At 40.6% G+C, this 19,995-nt stretch overlaps 2 protein-coding genes across 3 annotated transcripts; one reads left to right on the plus strand and one right to left on the minus strand.

Annotated features, from left to right (window-relative positions):
* The first annotated feature begins 909 nt into the window (after window positions 1-909).
* UBE2I (ubiquitin conjugating enzyme E2 I) lies at window positions 910-13,919 on the plus strand. 2 transcript variants are annotated; one of them, XM_029965270.1, is made up of 7 exons: window positions 910-1,100; window positions 4,815-4,893; window positions 5,130-5,213; window positions 8,448-8,520; window positions 10,179-10,288; window positions 10,461-10,540; window positions 12,010-12,215. In XM_029965270.1, the coding sequence occupies exons 2-7, from the start codon at window positions 4,828-4,830 to the stop codon at window positions 12,140-12,142; spliced, it is 546 nt and encodes a 181-aa protein (XP_029821130.1). In that variant the 5' UTR covers window positions 910-1,100; window positions 4,815-4,827; the 3' UTR covers window positions 12,143-12,215. The 2 variants fall into 2 exon arrangements, with proteins under 2 accessions (XP_029821130.1, XP_029821131.1); XM_029965271.1 differs by lacking the exon at window positions 12,010-12,215 and adding an exon at window positions 13,260-13,919 and having other exon boundaries at window positions 918-1,100.
* Window positions 13,920-15,904: 1,985 nt separating this feature from the next.
* TSR3 (TSR3 ribosome maturation factor) lies at window positions 15,905-19,989 on the minus strand. Its single transcript, XM_029965273.1, has 5 exons — window positions 19,817-19,989; window positions 18,448-18,641; window positions 17,503-17,676; window positions 16,268-16,331; window positions 15,905-16,189 (listed from the first exon to the last, which is right to left on the minus strand). The coding sequence occupies exons 1-5, from the start codon at window positions 19,963-19,965 to the stop codon at window positions 16,042-16,044; spliced, it is 729 nt and encodes a 242-aa protein (XP_029821133.1). The 5' UTR covers window positions 19,966-19,989; the 3' UTR covers window positions 15,905-16,041.
* Window positions 19,990-19,995: the final 6 nt, after the last annotated feature.

Raw genomic sequence — 19,995 nt, forward strand, 5'->3', positions numbered from 1 at the left:
GTAAATTGTAGTTGCATATTTGTGCAGTGTGTACCTGGACTAGAAACCAGTTTATAAAGGGGACCTAACCAAGTAAGTAATTAACATCCTATTTGGATCTTATAGAACTTTCAGAGTTTATCTGGAGCTAGTTTTACTTTCAGTCAGAAGTTTCACTTCAGAAAGATGAAAGTGACCCTGCAAATTCATCTTTCAGTGGGCTGAGGTCTTGCCTGGTGGTAATAAACACATAGTCCATATTTATGTGATGTTCTCCAAGACTGCAGTTTTTGCAATTTCATGAGATAGATCTAGTCAGCCGAATGGGAACAGTTTCCACCTCTTTTGGTAATATCACTGAAATTGCTGGGAAAGGTGCACAGGGGGTGTGTGTTTGTCCTGGGCCGCCGTGGGCATTTGCTGCCGGTGAAAGTTTTTTCAGCCAGAGGGACCCTTCAGCACACGCTCTGACTAGGGCTGACTCAAATCTACGTGATTAGTTATTGAGACAGTCAATTATAGAGTTACCAAGAAGCCCTTTGGACTGTAATAGTACCCAGCACGCACTTCCAGAAGCTCCGACACAGCGCAGGGCCCGGCCAGGCAGAGCATCCGGGACTAGAAATTTTTCCATTAAAATTAGAAATATAACTCAAAGAGGAGATCAGAATGTGACTCGTACTCTGCCACTAAAAATGCGTTCTTGGAAACCGAAACCAAACAACCACCCTCTAAAAACCCTCCAAAACCCGAAGAGACCCAAACCCCGCACGAGCATCACGTATCCAGCGCGCGGCCGGAACCCGCCCCGTGCCCTCCCATAGGCCGCGCCGCCTGCCCATCACCAGGGCAAGGGCCCATACTCTAATCAGAAGCTCGGCTGGGCTCAGTGGGCGGGGCTCGGCCAGACCGCGCGCTCCCGCCCGCTGTGGGACGGGGCGTTTTCAGAGTGCGGGCGGGTTCCGCTGCGTAGGAGGTGAAGGTTGCTTCGGTTTTCGATCGGGACTGGCGAGAGCCAGGGGCGTGAAGAGGGATCGGTCTTGGGAGAGCCCCGCTTGGATTCCTGCCGGCGCTTTGTGCTCAGGCATCGTCCGGGCACCTCTGGGTCCTGTGTCGCGAGGGTGCGTAAAGCGTGGCGAGTGGCGGGCGGTGCGCGGCGCGGACGGGTCGGCGAAGTGGACATAATAAGTACTGTTTCACCACTGCCGCCTCCGGGCGAGAGGGAGGAAACTCACGGCGTTCGCGAACAAAAGGAGGGGGGGGGAGCGGGAACATCCGCCCGGCTTCACTCGCGCGGCCCTCGATCCGGACACGCGCGGCGGCGGCGGCGGCGGCGGCTCCTCGGTGAGGCCCGCGCCCGGGAGCGGGGCTGGAACGCGTGAGCTGGTTGCCGGGAGCGGGGCGGGAAGAGCGGTGCTGGGGCGGCGTGCAGGCACGGGCCGACGGCTAAGTGCCTCCTGCCCGCCGCGCGCGGCCGCGGCCGGGCCCGGCCAGGCCACGGGCGTGCTGGGCCCGTGCGGCTCCTGCCCCTGAGCCGGGCCCGCGAGAGCGCAGCGCTGCCCGCGCGGCGTCTCGCGTGGAGGAGGTCGCCCCCAGGAGGGACGGGAACCCACCGGGCCTGACGCGAACCGGCCCGCCCCACCGGGCACTCCGCCCGGCATCGCGCGGGCGAGGCCCGGGTCGTGTCCCGTGCAGGCCTCGGGCCGTCCAACACCGAGCCCGTCGCCGCGCGGCATCTTCTGTTGTTCTCCGTGCGGCTCCGGTCGCCGCTTGGCCTCTTCTGCCTTTTTCTTGCTGCAGGCAGAGGAGACTTTTTATCCCAGTCCAGAGTTGGCTTTGATTAAACCTCAGCCCGTGGCTTTCTCCACCTTTCTGAAAAATAAAAGTCTGTACAGTTTGGGAGCAAAACGTGGGTAGAGACCTGTCCCAAATCTTCGTTCGCGAAGCCCAGCCATGACTCCCATAATAATTTGTTCCTATGTCGGTATTTAACCTGCGAAGTAAAAATGTGAGGCTGGTAATCTGAACGTTTTGGGATTTAGAATTAATAAGATCTATTGGAAATTCTTGAAATTTAAAGAGCGTGGTTTTGATGTATTTAGAGACTTTTCTGTGGCACGGGAATGGTTCTTTTCAAGAATTGCATTTTGTGCATGGTCGGAGGTTGTTCCATAAGAGGATGTAGATGGGGAAGATGTTCTGTAATGGAACACAAAAGTTTGCACCTATGATGAGTGTATTGGTTTTGTTTTGTCCTTTTTCCAAAATAGGCAGTAACAGAAGCAGGGATAAGCAACTGAGTAAATTTGGAAGTTTCAATTAACTTTCTGAATTGATAGGGGACACTGCTACCTCTTAATGGCAGGGTGTGTTTGGGGGATTAAACTCAAATAAAATGTGAAAACTGGTCTCTTAGACTTGTCTGGCATGTACAAGGTAGGGTTGATAGACTTCCTCTGGTGTGAAATTATTTCCAGTGATGTGACACATAAATAGATGGGGATATAGAGAGTAAATATTGGCAATTTGTTAACAGATTGCTTTTGAGGGGATGCTTACCTAATGGAATCTTAATTTTTGAAACAGGGTTTCAGTCTTCTCTGTCTAATCTCTATTTTCTAGTAAACTGTGATGAGGTTTTAGGTGCTTGTCTGCCCATGTCAGTATGACTGAAGCCTGTGGGAACCATACACATGAAGCCTGTTGTCTCTCACACACACTGAAACTTTGGATGTAGTCTATCAGTGCTGAACTAAGTAAAATGCCTCAAGGTTTGAAAAGATATTTGTAGAACATAAGCAAATCTTTAATGTACTAGGGCACAGTATAGTGCATAACAAAAGCAGGATACATGGCCTGAAAACTGAGGGGTTTGTCTTGAAAAGTTATTTGATTGGCCATGTACTGTAGGACATACACTGTTAATGTGCCCTGTGAGAAACTGGCATTTCCCTTGGGGTACATGTAATTAATTGGCTATTAGCCACAGGAAATGGAATTCACGTATTTGAAAGCATCCTGTAATGTGTCTTTTTGGCAGAAAAGGTAGCTGATTTACTAAACTGAGAAAATTTGGATGGTTTATAAGCAAAAAATAGTTTCCTCAAACTATGATGGGAAGGTTGGTATTACTGGACCACCAGATACCAACAGCGCAACTGAAATCTTGCTGTACAGGCAGTAGTTCGTTTACATCTGTTGCAGGTGTGTGGGCTCACAGCATATTTAAAATGACTCCATGTATAATTTGGTTAAGGGAGAGGGTTTTTTTTGTTCCACTGGTACCTTTTTCAGTGGCTCCATATCTCCTGTGTGTGAACAGACTAAAACCCAAAGTTGTGTACAGTTTGTGTTGACTAAGTCCTGCAAATCTTCTGACATGATTCAGATACAGGTGCGTGTGTTGGGAATTCTAGAGGAAAAATTGAACAATATAGGATTTTTGTATGTGTATGTTCACTGAGTGTTAATGGTCCCTTTTAAAAAGCTTTATCTCACGTTAATTTAGTTGCTGGTTTGAAGGTGAAAAAAAAAGGCTGGAAGAAGGGATTTGAAATATCCATTGTCCAGGAACTGCATAAAATGCTTAATCTGGTGCTTTTAAAGAGCTACAATTGATATAGTAATTGTAGACTGCAATACTCTTATAAGTAATCTACATGTTGAGAGATTGTAAAATTTTGCATAATGCTTAACTAGTGTTTGTTTCAATAGAGTGGTAATACTACTTTCCTTAATTCTGTGAGGTGGTTAAGTGTTCTAACAGTAAGAGAACAGTAAAACTGCTACTCTCCTGGCTGTCATAAAGGCTTGTGAGCTACATGTGGAGTTGGACTTCTCCCACTGCCAATTATCAGCTCTTAGGATGGGTAGAAGTGCAGCTGGGAGGAGGATTAAAAACCTTCATTGGTGTTTATTTTGACCATGTAGCTAATGAAACCCTGAGTTTAGATAATTTGACAATGAAAAATAAACTCTTGCTTCAAGGACTGTTCTGAGTAAATGGAGAATCCTCCCCTGTATTTGAAAGCACCACTTGTGCAGCCATCGTGTCTGGAACTGCTCTGTGTCATGCAGCAGTGACCTGTGCTCTGCATGTTTCTTCTGCAGCCTTGGTCGCCATGCTTGGCTGTTACTGAGGCAGTGAAGGTGCGGAGATATCGTTCAGTTGATACTGGAATTGAAAACCTGTCTTGTGGAATGAGCCACTGGTTCTTCCTTAGCTCAGTTCTGTATTGCTGTCTGTTCCTGCTGTTGTCTAGAAGTTGTATAGTGGCATCACTGCAAAAGCGATGTGACTTTGCTAAGTTCTGTGCCTGTGTTGCTTTTGTGTGGAATACCGGCTTTCAAAAGGAATTTACCCTAAAAGTAACATTTCTTATTCCCATTTGCCAGAAATGGGAGAAGTACAGGTGTTTGCCCGCAGAGGAAAACCATTCCTTATGTGGTGTAGGAAGGAAATAGAGACATGTTTATCAGTTGCACAAGTAGGAAGTCTGAGCACTCTTTCCATTGCTAACAGAGTTTGTGTTGTCAAGCTGCTGTCAAAGTTGCTTCTGAGATGTAGTTCAAATATAAAGCAATAAGGTAAGGATAGAATTTTGTAGGTCAAGTCCAGTAACTAAGAACTTGATGACATGGGCAAACTTGATGTTATTCCTGATGTTAAATTCTGCATGCTGTGCAAAAACGTGTCTTCAGTTTAAACAGTTACAGAACTGAAAATCAGAGGCCAAAATAATTCCTAAGTGAGCAGGGCTTATTGACAAGTAATATAATGTGTTGTTTACACTGTAAGTAAAAGTTTATACTAAAAGCAATTACTTTTGTTTTAGAGGGACTCTGAATATGTCTGGCATAGCTCTTAGCAGACTTGCACAGGAGAGAAAAGCCTGGAGGAAAGATCATCCATTTGTAAGTATGAGAACTGCCAAATTTCTGACTCTGCAGCTGTTTTGGTGTTCTGGTGATGATTTTTCTTTACCTTGATGGGATTTCTTTAAAATTAAATTTTTTTAATAAAAAAAAAAGCTGCTTAAAAACTATGTAGTGCAAAAAGAAGTAACTCTGTGTAAAGATAAAATATGTCATGAAGTATTTTAAGTACATCTTCTAAAATCCTCACCCTTTTGCTTTTTGCCTTAATTCAGGGATTTGTAGCAGTACCTACAAAAAATCCAGATGGCACAATGAATCTAATGAACTGGGAGTGTGCTATTCCAGGAAAGAAAGGGGTAAGACTTACTATTCTCCTAACTTCTTCTAAATCTGCTCATGCATTACACCAACAATAGAGAATACAAATTGCATTTAGTTTAATAAAAATGCCTAGATCCTGCTGCTACTTTAAAATCCAAATGCAGTGGGGTGAGAGTATTGAACAAAATACACCATGAGCCTGTTCAACCTGACCACCTTAAGAATAAAAGTTTTCAGAGGAGTGTGTAAGAATGTTGCATTGAACAAACTGGAGATTGTCTTCTGCTTCATGTCAGGGTTTTTTGTGATTTCAGTTCTTACTAAATGTTGCTTTAAGCCCTAAAGGTTGAAAGAATTACTACCAAAATGTTGCCTCTGCTGGGTTAACTGCCTCTGCTGGTTAATAGTGAGATCCTTCAGAGAAGTGCACCATTTTTATCTTTTTGGATTTCATGGAAAACAATTTGTGTTATCTACATGGAATCTCATTGCCTTCCATTTTATGGAACTTTCTCTTTTGTATTGGGGAAAGAAGATAGAGCTCTCTAATAATGTTTCTTTTTATCTGATTTCACTTGTGATTCTGTCCCTTACCTTAAAATAACAAGGGAAAGGAAAAAGTCTGTAGCTATCAGAACTGCTAATTTTTATCGGCTTGATCTGGTTCTGGAGGATAGGACAAATGCAAGCTTTCTAGGGAAAATAATCATTAATGTGTGAAACTTCTTTGATTTTTTTTTTTTTTACACTGTCATTATAAGCAGAATCATTTTTCTATTTTTCAAGATGTTATTTAGTATGTAGATATTATTCTTGAATTCATTGGATGCAGTTGTTTCTTCTGAGATACTACTGTTAATTAGTTGGTGGTTTTAATTCTTTGGGTCTTCAGTGTTTTGCATTGGACATTGGACTTTTTTGCCTTCCCTGTTCTACTGCCTTTTGCAAACTTGTTTGAATTCCCTTATTATCTTGTTTCTTAGCTTCTGAGAAGACACTGTGTAGGCAAAACCTGCAGGTTCTGTATTGTTGCCTCAGTTTAATGCTGAATGTGGCATTGCTGTTACAGTTACAGCTTAGTTTTAGTAGTTGTCTGCACAGCTCAAGTTAGTTCTTAAAGAAGCGGCTACAAATAATTTAACAGTGTAAGGAAAAACTCATCCCCTTGTGTTCTGCTAAAGCAAGATTATCCCGTATAATTTATGTACCTTATCAAGATGTCACTTTTAAATACGTAAAATTTTCATGCCATACCAAATCTTCATGCTGCTGCTTTGAAGTTTTGTAAACCACAAAATGGAACAAGCAAGACCTTAGAGGCAGCTTCTTGCTTACTAGAAAATGTGTCACGCCAGGAAAAGATCAGTTATGCTGATATGATTTCTACTATTAAAAAAAAAAGTGTTTTTACTCAAGTAAAAATGCTGTCTCTAACAAGCAGCAGCATGACTTGCTCATCTCTACGAGACCCAGCAGTTGGCTATTGCCTTTATGCTGTGCTGCTGCTGCTTCCCCTGAGATGAATAGTTGAAATTACTAAAATGCTTACTTGCAGCCAGATCAAAAATAGAAGTGGTGTTAGTCCTGGGTTGGATATCTCCATTCACTTTTTTTTGACATCAAATCACTTGTGAACTACCTAGAATTTGACTCAAAGGACATCTGCAACTAGTCCTGTAATGCAGTGTGGTCTAGGTGCCACTGCTGTCACACTGCTATCTTAGTGAGGCCTTTGAGTGTCCACTCTCTTTCACCCATAAAGTGTGTTGCTCTATCAGAAAGATAGTAAAAACTTTGTTGACTGTTCTTGTCCTCCTACTTGAAGAAATTATTAAAAGCTATTTGTCTTCCCCTAAGACTGAAAGCAAACAAAACAGGTAAAGTTTATTTTGTCAAAAAGCTCCTGTTTTCTAAAGAGGGACTCCTCTGACAAGGTATGGAGAATAGATTTTTCTAGTTGTTGACAACTGACTACAGCAGTTTAGATCAAGTTGCCTAAATACACTATAACAAATGTTATCAAACTCATTCACTTTTGAAAATGTTGTTATCTTATTATTTCCTAGTATGGCTTTTTTGCTATTTTAGCTTGAGGCTTTGCATAATGATTACCAATTACAATGGAGTGGTTTTGTTTTTTTCCCTGTGGATTTTTGGGGTGTTCTGTTTTGGTGTTTTGGTTTTTTTCTTCTTTCAGCTAAAAACCATGTATTTCAGATAAGAAAGAATTAGGAATTTCCTCCTAAGGTAGACTTCAAACATATCTGTCTGCCCGTGAGGATAAGATTTGATCACTTTTTGCTCGTAAGATGTGAGACCATCTTTACTCCAGTTGTTTTAGTGGATGAACTCAACATGCACTTCCATTGCAGTGTTTACATAGCAAGGGCAAGTTACAGAGAAGTGGTCTGAATTTTACATCTGTAATAATATTTTCTGTATTTTTAAACTTCTTACCAGAACTCAGTTTGTCAGAAGATGGGTTTTTTTCCTTGTTTATGTGTTTTGTATATTTGAGACAGCCTTTTTGTCTATTGCTAGATGTTTTTTCTTGTTTATGTGACCCTTTTGATTACTACAGTCCTGCTTGGTTTGCTCTGTGCCATGGGAACTGCTCCTATGAGTGCTCTTCTTGGTTTTGGATAGGGATAAAGAGCTTCTTAGAATTTCTATTTTACAAAAAACTGGAATCTGAGACTCCATGCTACCAAATGTAGACAGGGCTAGTTTAGACTAGTGAACCTCATGTAACTGTAGCAATACTACAGTGCCGTCCACATTTTTGTTCATTTGTGGGTTTATTTGCCACATTCTCATAAGGCACAATAGAAGCCATTTACACCCATGTGCTTAAGGGTGTATCCATATCCCATCTTCTCAGACTTAAGTGGGGGTACAGCAGCCCCTTCTTCATTGCACGTGTATATCACGTAAAACTTCGGAAGTATTCTGTTCTTATGTACTATGAAAATTTTACTTTTATATGGAATTACTGGCGATGATCCTGACTCTTGTTGATGACTCAGCAACACTTAGTGGCTGTAATGAAGAAAGAAACCCCTGCTTTTCCACTTCAGTTTCTTACGTAGTAGAAGTCGGATAACTCTCCTCGGTGTAGACGGGGTGCTGCAGTGTAGGACAGCTCTTTTCTGCTGTGTAGCAGAAAAATGTCTTGTGCTTTGCCTGAGAAATGGTATTTTTGGTAAGCTGCTTTCCACAAGCTTGACTTTTCCTTGCTGTAACCTAAACTTTACCTTAACTTTTTATAGACACCATGGGAAGGAGGCTTATTTAAACTACGGATGCTTTTCAAGGATGACTATCCTTCTTCACCCCCAAAATGTAAGTAAAATTACTGAAAACCATGGGTTTATTAGAGAAGTGTTGAACTAATACACGAGATTCTACAAATGGTTATTACTTTCTTACAGCTTTGTGGGGTTTGTTTGTTTTTTTTGTTTTTTTTAAGTCACACTGCTTTCCCCCTCCACACACCACTTTACATTAAAAAAGTTGTGATGAAATCAGTTAAGTGCTCAATATAACAAAATTGGGAGGAGAGGGAGATTGCTGTGTGGGTTCCCTCAGAGTTTGACACAAGCATTGCTTGAAGTGTTCATTACATGATCAGCACTCCTTGGAAGCTGGTAGGTAGGGATGCTCAGGCCAAATCCCTTTGCGTATTCTCACTGCTAACTTGGTCTTCTCAGCTAAGAACTCAGAAGACAAGAACTTAGTGAAAAAGAAGGTCCAATAACTTGAACCTTATAATCAGCTTGCTCTAAACCATGAATCTGCTCTTTTTCTGCTACTGTGCGTAACAGATCTTCAGATACCTAATTTCCATATTAAGTTTTGGAATTGAATTTTCCTTACACAGTCTCAAAACTTTCGTCCTGTAGAAACCTGAAAACATCTATTGCCTTGCGTAGTTTCATGGTTCTTGAATTGGCTGCCATCTCAAAGCAATGACAGTGATTACAAAGGGCTTTTTTGACAGCAGTTCATCTGTCATCACATTTGCATATTTTAGCTCTATCAGTTGTCTTGGCTACTCGTTTTGATTGTTACCACCTAAATACATGTGGCACAGGGGAAAACATCCCTTTTAACTAGACAATATTTAATGTTATTATCTTGAGAAATACCAGTTGTCACATCCTGAAACTGTTAAATGAATTGTCATGCCTGAACATAAGATGTATATGTGACTGGTAAGACTCCTTGCCAGTGCAGCTTCTGAGGTACCACTGAACTTTACTGAGCAGCAAGATTGTTATGGCATGTGAATACTTGTGATGTTAGATAAGAAAACTGCACTAACATGCAGATATTTCATATATTGCTAAAGAAGTGTTTATTGCTTTACTCAAGATGGTGGCTGTCGCATTTAAGTCCTGTAAAGATTAAAAGAAATGCCAGAATATAGATTGAGTGGCAGAAGGAAAGCTGCACAAGCCTTAAGTCAGTCTTGTAACTTAAACTTGGTTCCTCTTGTTCAGTGCATCTTGATAATACATAGGAAAAGTGAAACTGAAAGAAATGCTAGAAACTTAAGTCTTTCTTGCATGAAAGTTCCAGTTTTAAAGTAAGAAGAGAAAAGATGAGTGAAGGGCCATATCTTTCCTTTATATAGTAGTATGTGAGGCTGAAAAGGCAGAACTGGTTTTAATAAGTCGTTATCACAAAGCTACTCTGAATTATTTTGTCAGTTTCCATTCTTAAACCAGAAGATGACTGGTCAAAATTATTATCTTAGATTGCCTGGATTGATACCACAGATGTGTTGGAGTTCCTGCTTAGGTGCAGGCTGAGCCAAAAAAACCCCTGACATTAATAGCTGCAGAAATCTGTGGGGGGGTTTTTTTTGGAGGCATGGGGGTGTCTTTTGCCAGTGTCGGTTTGGGGGGGTTGGGGTTTTGTTTTCCCCCACTGATCTAAGCCAGCTCTCTGATCTTCGTCTTAGCACTGCATGGAAATAATTCTCTCTTCTTTATCAGGTAAATTTGAACCACCATTATTCCACCCAAATGTGTATCCTTCAGGCACCGTGTGTCTCTCCATCTTAGAGGAGGATAAGGACTGGCGACCCGCAATCACAATTAAACAGGTCATTAGTTGTACTTACACTTATTCTTTGCCCTTTTATTTGCGTTGTCTGCTTATCTGATGTGAATGGAAGATGTTCACTCTGTGTTTCTGTAGTTGATTTCTATGGGTTATTCAGTGAATATCTTTCAGTAATATCTATGCCTATGTTACTTCTACTCCTTTTTCCACAGATCTTGTTAGGAATACAAGAACTTCTAAATGAACCAAATATTCAAGACCCAGCTCAAGCAGAGGCTTACACAATTTACTGGTAAGTATCTTTGTGTATTAGCTTGAAAGCTGTCATATTGCATACAGCTCTCTGTTACTTAGGAGCATAACGTGGAAATGTTTTTAGGAATGATCAGGGGAATTTTCTTACCTTCATGACTATATCCTGTGGAGATGCCTAGACTGTGCTAACCTTGAACAAAATGGTAACCTTATGGTAACCAGGCCTAGTGGAGCTTTTAATAGCAACACACCAGCAATAAAGTGTGAAGACTCCTTCAGTTAGATTATGATTCTCATCCTGGTTCTAACCCAACACAGAATCCTTTCCCCTAAAGGCTGAGTAGTAGTAATGAGGCATAATGGTGTCATGAGACTGAATTAGGTGACAAGAAACATTTGTCAGTCCAGGAGTAACTTCTCTCCAGAAGTGGGTACCTGAAAGCTCTTGTGCCTGAAGATAAAGGAGAGCTGTGAGTGCTGTAGGAAACAGGGTGTTTTGTGAAAATTACATTTCCCAAAAGGGATTAGAAAGTACAGAACAGCTGTAGCTTTAGCTGAATGAAGTTTGCATTTGTTGAGAAAGGTGATAATTTGTGAGCTAAAAAGAACTTTTTTTAAAAAAAAGCTTAATAACTTTCCAACCTTTAAAAGTGGATGGTTGTTCTATAATCTTTAGGGGAGCAAAACAGTGTAAACGAATGCTTTTTTGGCACTGACAGCTACTGAAATAATGACCAGGATAGAAACGTAGAATTACCGTTCTGGACAGAGGAGACCTCCGTGAGATTGCCAAGTGTGAAAAATAGCATTGTATGAGACTGCACATGCAAGCTGTGTCAAAAATGTCTTTTTATAGGATCCTAGTGAAAAGGAAACATAGGGATGGGTAGTGTGGCTTGCATTTAATTAAAGGCTTCACCGAATGTTATTTTTTTAAATACTTACTGAAGACTTGATGGAGCCAAGTGCATACAGAGGACAGTTAAGTGGCCAGAGTTGCAGGGAACACCTTTGGGAGCCAGGAATGATGAGGCAGGCCTCATCAAAAAGCCACTCTGAGGGAATATTGGGCAGGAATAATATACTGTTATACATGTATAACATGTATTTTTTTAATCACCTCTCACACGCATGTATGGGAGTCTTGGCTAGTCTTGTTTCTGCTTTAAGTCCTTGGGGGGGGGGGAATCTATTGAGATTAAACTAGTACATGATCTTTGTTGCTTCAAGTATATACAGTCTTCCATTTATCTTTCTTCATGTCTCTTGGACATGCATAGTATTTTAGGTGGGTTCCTATAATTTTGCAGTCTGAGAGTGTCTCTCTTACTACTTAGTGAGTAGCTTGTACACAGAGCAGGGTTGTGCATGCATCTGTAATGTGGCATAGTTGATCAATTCTGGGGAAGATGCAGCATTGTTTAAATAGATGTCTTTAAGTCAAGTTTCTAATTTTACAAGACTAAACTTTGTATTTAAGATGAGAATACTTGTTCTCATTCTCAGGATTGCTTTGGTACTGTTGTTCTGTAACTTTCACACTCCTGATGTGCTCACCTGCTTCCCCCTCTGCTGCAGCCATGCGGGGTCTACTAGGGAAGGCATCCTTCTGGGTGGATTCTGTGGGTGTGAGACTTAACAGCTACTCTGTGTTCTTGTATGACAATGCAATATAACTTATAGAAAAAAAAAATAAAGTTTGTAAATATGTATTGAATACCTTCAGTCTGTTTGCTGGTAATGGCCCATTGGATCTGACCAAACCCCCTTATCAAGTTCTGAGGATATTATTTGCTGCCTTTTTTTTGTTTTCACTGCAGCAAACTTTCATAGCTGAAAGTAAGTTAAATTTCCTGCAAAGCTGTCCGCAAAATCTAGTCACTGTAAACTACCTTTGGCACAAGAGTAATGGGAATGAATTTTTGTTCAGCTCCTGACTGACAGCTAATACAAAATGGACGACTGAATGTAAATGGATGCTCTGCTGAGCTATTACCATTCCTTGTTGGCCCAAGAATAGAAAACAAAGAACTCGCCCTTTTACATCTTGAGTCTGAGGCTTAATGACTGGGCATAGTTCCCTCAAGTAGTACTTGCTTGTTTAATCAATCCTGTTGCAAGTATGGTACACTTAGTGAACTATGTTGAGCTAGCTTTTTTTTCCAGCTGAAGATTAGGATCCTAATCCAAAGCTGTGAGTCAAGGTCCGCAGAGTTTTCAGGCTGAAATTACCACACCGTTATTATTTTCCCATTTCTTAAAGGGTAGTTCCATTCTCTCTCCACAGCAGTAAAGATGATACTTTAAAATCACTTGAAGTCCACCAACTGTCAGTGAACTGCTCTCATCAATGACTTTGTGCTGTTAGGAATTTGTTGTTAATGACCTCATGTCTTAACATGAGTGAGGAGTGGAAAACTTAAGTTGAGATGAATGAGAATGTTTGCACATGAGATACATCTGGCCTTGAGAAAGAGCAGGCACAAACCTGTTTGCAGAAGCAGGTATAGTACGAAGTCAAATAGTGCCGTCATTTGACAACAGGGTGATGTTTGAGAAGTGATGAGGTGAACAGTACCAATCTTCTATCCAAAGTAAATTATTAAAGTAATGGTCTAGAAAAGCCTTTAATCTATTGTAGTGTTCAGTGAATTCCTATCTGATGGTTTTGCCTTCAGCAAAGACTTATTCTTCTGTTTCTCCTCAATATGAAACTAACAATTTCTCCAGCTGTAATTTACCTTTTCTCTTTTCAGCCAAAACAGAGTGGAATATGAAAAGAGGGTTCGAGCACAAGCCAAGAAGTTTGCACCATCATAAGCATTTGTCATGCAGCATCTTAAAAAGGAAGGGATTGGTTTGGCACGAACTTGTTTACAAAACTTTTGCAAAATCTAATGTTGCTATGTACAATTAATATCCACTTAGGGGAGGGGGTTGTATGTGTGCCATTTTCCATATTCGCCACTTGTATACAGTTCTAAATTTGCTGAATTGCCCCCAGTTTTTTCATACAGGGTCTCTTCCTTCAGTCTTTTGTATTTTTGATTGTTATGTAAAACTTGCTTTTATTTTAATATTGATGTCAGTATTTCAACTGCTGTAAAATTATAAACTTTTATACTTCTATAAATTCACTAGTATCTCTAGTTACTTTGCTATCTGATGCAGGCATGCTTTAAAATGTTAGAACTGTATTTAGCCTCTAGCTGGCTGTATGAAAAAAATCATGCCCTGCACCCCCTTCCCTCCCTGAATTTGTTTTTTTCTATCTTTCAGAAACTAGGTTGTTATTGCTTAAGAGCCTCCGAGATCCAAAGTTAGCCAGCATCCTTATTCTGCGTCACTTCCTTTGTGTTTATATGGCATTCTGTCTGTGTTGCTGTTTAGAGTAAATAAACTGTTTATATAAAGGGCTTTGTTTCATTTATCTTCATTAAAATGATTGAAATATTGCCATTTAAGTGGCTCTGAACACAATTCAGTGCAAGTCCTATCTTTAAGGCCTGTCATGCTGCACTTACCTTTTGTTTAGATGGTGTCTTCATTTGTTTTCCCTGCCCCAACCCCCAACACGAATGTGGCCCTTCACTGTGTGGTATCTGCAGCAAGTCACCTCTGATCAGTTCCTTTAGGCAGCACACAGAATTCTGACTCACTGGAGACCAGTTGCTTACTGTGCATCATCATGGGATCAGCAAACTGGTGTGACCACGTTAGCATAAGCATTAGACTGATATGAACAATAATAGAAGCCGTCCAAGGAGTTTAAGGAGACCTACAGAAACTGGAGACTTTAAATGGTTTTGTTTATCAAATAATTCTGTGCCTTATTCCATATGTCAATGTATATAGCTTTTAGGACAAGGACGTGACCTATGCAATGACAGTTTCCTTCTGTAAAGGAAATCAGTTAAATTATGTAAGTTATTTTCATGTATGTCAAGCTGATATGCCCTCTATTAAACTTTCACTGCCTTTTTTAATTGTATTTTTTAGTCAAAATCATTCTGCAAAACAAATTAATTGTTAAAAGCTTTGTTCCATTTGAGCTATAGCTTCTTCAAGGCTTTTGTTATTAAAAAATGGCTATTGCTCAAGACTTAATCTAAGTGTTTTACAGCTCAGTTCTCAGATCTGTTTTGCTTGTCTGCATTTGATTACTATGGCTTTATAATATAAAAGTATTCCTAAATTAGAATTGCTAACACCCTCATTATTCTCAGTCCTTTAAAAATTTTGTAGGATTGCTTTGTCACTATCTAGAAACCCTTGCTGAAACAGCTCATTTGGAAAAGACTTCGTATGGGTGGGACAGCGAGTTGTTCAGAAACTGAATCAAAGTTTCCCTGCTGAATTAATTTACTTGTGCTTCTTTTTTTAATTTTTTTTTAAAAGGCAGATTGAATATTTGTACCACTCAAAGTGCTGCTGTTATTCTCAGCTCTAGCTCCAACAGGGCTGGCATTTAGTCTCTAGCGGGAGAGGGTTAAGAGGAGAAAGTCTTGCTGTGACTTGAAAAACTTTGATCTGAGAAGGTGAGTCTACAAATTGCCCTTAGTATCTCCAATTCCAGTGAAGAGTTGCTGAAGTTTAGTTTTAAGTAAGTTTCAGTTGGGTGCTAGAAACTTCAGAGTATTCTATTTCAATGTACAGAACAAACCTGCTACCGGCTCACTTTCACTGTACAAACTGGCAGCATGTGGAAAAGTGGCCTAAGGTGCAAGTGCTGGTACGAGTCTGACTCAAACCTTTAAGGGCCAGACAGTGTGTATTTGTGACTTGGTGCAGTGCTCTTGGAGTGCTGAGAATGCACAGAGACAGCACTGCTGAACCTGCCATCTGAAATGTAATGGTACAGTTTTGAATATGAAGTCCCAAAACATGGTGTTGCTTAGGACTGTATGAGAGTAAACAGGAGCAGTAAAGTTACTGAAGACACACTGAGATGTTAAAGGAATTCCAGGAAGCATTTTTTCCTTTTATAAGCTTAGGCAGTCAGTTTACCCTAAACTAGAAGTAGTAGTTGAAACACATATGGCAGGTTCAAGCCTGCAAAGTCAGAGGCACCTTATATGATATGGCAGGTCCTCTGAACAAGGCAATAGCTTAAGTCATGTTTTCCTGTTGAAATGTAGCCCAGAAGTTAAAAAGCTTTACCTAATAGACCATTAGGTAAAAATAATCCCTATAAACTACTTTCCAGACACGTTGATTAGAATAAAGGGAATTTTTTTAACTTGTTACTAAGCTTCAGGCTCCTTACAAAATAATTAACATTCCATAGTTACCTACCTAAAAATTAAATAACTCTGGAGCTCTCATTAAAAGAACCTATAAACCCACACAGAGACTGAGATTTGCTAAGCACCAAGTTACAGGTGAACAAGACACACTTAACTGTTCACAATGAAATTTCTTTATACAAGATGTTACAACTCTTTGGGATTTCTGGGGATGATTTTAATGTTCTTCTGGTAGGTGGAGGGTTTTGTTTCTTGAGGAGGGTTGGGTTTGAATTTTTTTTTCTTTTTTTTTTCACTTTTCAAGTAGTTGATTTATTGGCAGCTGTTGCAGTAACTTTACAGTACCATGATCTTCTGGACTGCTCTCATCACTGCTTTCAGTGGCATCCTCTGGAGTGCTCACGCTGTCCTCCTCAGAGTCTTCCTTGCTTTGTGCTAGACTGGAAACATTTTTCAGGATTATAAAAGCAAAATAACTTATAATAAGAAAAACTAGTATTTAAATTAAATTTCATTACCCTGGGGAACTGACTGGCCTGTTGGGATTAGAATACTCTTTTCCTGAGTCAACATCAAATGGATCTGCAAAAAGGAAGAAAAACTGCACATGATGAAAAAGGCATATTTTAATCATCTGCCCTCATTTTCACAGAAAATTACTGGTAGGGAGGGGAAGGCCTAGGAAGTCTGGTTCAGTCTTTCTGTTAAGTTTACCATAGTTGTTTGATCAGAAACCAGGGGAGGTGGGGAAGAGAGGGGAGGTGGCTTAGATAGCTGGGGAGAACTTACCACAGAAAAGTCAAGCAAGGCATGATAGCTGAAGTCCATCCAGAAAGTGCCTAGATTCAAGTGTGCTTTATTTGGCATAGTCGTGTTGCCCCTTAAGAACTGGCTTGAGTTTAATGTAACTAGTTAGGTTTCCACCAAGAAACAGGATGGTTTCATTTCATCACGTTCCAGTGCGTAATGGCAAAGAGATCAAAGTTCAGAGCAATTTAAGGCTGTTGACTGTCTCCTTACAGTATGAGCCTCTGGCCTGTTTTATGGGGCTTAACCACTGAGACAGGAAAATGTTAATTAGGAGCATCTCTTTTCATATGTTCTTGATTATTTGATTTGTCTTTCTTTGTGCTGTCTTGAATAAGACCAAGCAGTCACTTGTGAATATAGCTTGAAATACTGGGATTCCAATAACTTTCTGGAAGAATTTGGGAATAAACTACTTGTATTTATTACAGATGATTTTAATTATCTTGATAAGTCTGATTTGAAACACCTTGATTGGGGACTATATAAATATGTTCACTGAAGGTCTTTCTTAGGTTTATGTGTAATTAATTTGCTGTCAGACTGTATGGTTGTATTTTTATTATAGTTCCTTCTCAATTACTAGTCTTTTTACTCATATTCAGCTTTTAACATCTGTGGATAAAATGAGAATGCATCATATTTTCTTTTTGCTCCTTAGTTTTCCAGTATCCTTACTTGTATCAGGGTAGCTGCTTCACAGTTCGGCTGGAAAAGCACTACTCTATGAATTAAGTCGCTTTAGTCATTTTCATCTATTCTAGTTGAAAAAAAATGGGTAAAGTTTCTTATAAGAAGAATACACAGTATAAGGATAGAAGAACACATCTCAACAAAGCACTTATCTTCCACCTTGCCAATATTTTCACGAGATCAAAGGAAAAGACTGTAAGGAAACTAGTTAGGAAAAAGGGGTGTGTGGTGTCCCTGTGTTTTTTTTCCTTACCTACGTCTTCATCGTTTGTTTCTTGGACAGTAGCTAAAAAGTCCTTCTCAATGCTTAGCACGTCATCCTGGCAATGACAGGCAGCATATTTTTCCAAGAGATTTTTGTTCAAGTCAATAAATGCCTTACCCCATTTAAATTTCCTCAGAAGAATGGTGGCTAGGTCTGGGAATCCTAAAATAGAAAATATGTGATCAGTTTTCCAGTGTAAGATTTCACTCAGCCTACAGGTTTCTAAGTTCCATACATAGACCTATGTATCGCTAAAATAGTGAGATGTTTGCCAGCATTTTTTTCAGCATTAGGGGATTAAGACTTTGAAAATATTTGTAATCTTTTTAAAATTTCAGTTTAACTTGAAATATCTAACTGAATCCAAGAAGAGTTCATACCCTTTTAGTGAGTGTTACATAAAAATACTTTGTACAGGTAATGAATGATTCAAGCTCTAGGTCCCACAGTCCTTCAGCACAAGAGCATTTGTACATACAGTATTTTCAGAAAATAATATTTGTCTGCAGTGTGGGAGAGTACTTCTCTTCAGTTGTCAAGGTTCTGCGGTGAGTTTGCAAAACATCACAAGAAGGGGCAAATTCTTTTGTTCTTACCCAGAACCCGCCCTGTTAACAGACAGCTGCTACCTCTCACTGAGGCAAAGGTGCCTAAGGATTCATATTCTGTCTTCTCTGTCTTTTTTTTAACAGTTTTTCTAACATTACGCACCATCCAGACAAAAACAGGATTTAGTTTATGTGTCCTGTTTAGTAGCTGACACGAATACTCCACAGGTACCCCAATGCAAGTACTTGGAAGAAAGCTAGACAATCTGATCCCAAACTCAGCAAACTGATAACCAGTGGGACAGCATTACAGTTTATTCTATTGCAGATCATCTCTTCTGATTTATTAAGGATGTAAGAATTGCTGGCAACAAACCGAGCCTACCAACAATGCAAAACGCTGCAGCAAAAGCTTCCACGCAGGACAGCTTGCATGGCCGACCATAGTTTACAGGATTTGCAGCCACCAAGTAAGGCAGCAACCGAGGATGATTCCCCCTCATTCTCTTAAAGGGAGTTTCTTCTAATTTGGCCCATGAGCAATCTATGACTGCAATTCCACTCTGAGCAATGACATGCCTGAAAAAAAGAAACATTACTGTATTTGAAAAATTGTCACCATTATATTGATCATAGAATCATAGAATCAGCTGGGTTGGAAAGGACCTCTGAGATCATCAAGTCCAACTCTTGATCCACTACCGCCGTGGTTACTAGACCATGGCACTAAGTGCCACATCCAGTCTCTTTTTAAAAATCTCCAGGGATGGAGAATCCACCACTTCCCTGGGCAGCCCATTCCAATGCCCGATTACCCTCTCTGTAAAGAATTTCTTCCTAATATCCAACCTAAACCTCCCCTGGCAGAGCTAAGGCCATGCCCTCTTGTCTTACTGATCGCTGCCTGGGAGAAGAGACCAACCCCCACCTGGCTACAACCTCCTGTCAGGGAGAGGTAGAGAGTGATGAGGTCTCCCCTGAGCCTCCTCCTCTCCAGACTAAACAACCCCAGATGAAGTGAGAATTCCAACTGCCACTTTATATCAGCAACAAATTTGCATACAACCCCCGCTTGTGTCAATCATAACCTAAAACAGAGAATAGAGAAAGAGAGAATGAGAAAGAGTAATAACATGGGTTTCCTTCAAACATGCATATGGTAAAGAATGTTTATCCATGTTTCAAGCTGAAATGTGAAAGATTCTAGGTTTAAAAATGTGACAGACAAGTATGGTTAATAGTAACGTTCACAGTCATAACGTACACCAAAATTCAGATTGAGGTTCTCCGCTAGCTTCTAAAGAGAAATCTTTTCTCTGAGGAAATACATCTTTATAAAAATTCTGCAGGCACATTTGAAGAAAATTCTCATTTCCCTCAAAAAGTTTTCTAGTTAATGCATTGTGCTGCCTAGCTGAAGTACTTAAATATGACATCATAAAGATACAGCAGCTATAGGCCCATGCTCTGAACAAATTAACCTACGAGGTGTACCTTGATTTCTCATTGGGATCTACAGAAGCTTTTCTCAGCTGATACCAGCTATTGTAAAAGTGTTAACCTGATTTGATGAAATGGCTCTATTTCTCGTGTTCATGCATCAGGGCAATGTCACGGGAAGGTCAAATCTATTCTGTATCAGAGTTTTGGCCATGAATCAGTGGTTAAAACGTTCTCCCTAATACAGCATCAGGACGGTATTTGAACCAAGAGCTTTCCCTCACAGCCCGCGCCAGCAGGCACCAGGGCCTCACCTGTCAGCGGGAGAGACGTACTCCGTGGCCAGCGGACTGAGGACGACGCCCGGGAACCTCTGGCGAAGGCGCAGGGTTCGGAGTAACCCTTTCCGGGCCAGTTTTCTCCCGGTGCATTTCTTGGGATCGCAGTGTCCGAGCTCCCACATGGCAAGGGGGCAGGGGAACTTGGCCTCCAG

Source organism: Manacus vitellinus, unplaced genomic scaffold (assembly GCF_001715985.3).
Source record: "Manacus vitellinus isolate BGI_N305 unplaced genomic scaffold, ASM171598v3 scaffold_93_pilon, whole genome shotgun sequence".
Taxonomy (NCBI): domain Eukaryota; kingdom Metazoa; phylum Chordata; class Aves; order Passeriformes; family Pipridae; genus Manacus; species Manacus vitellinus.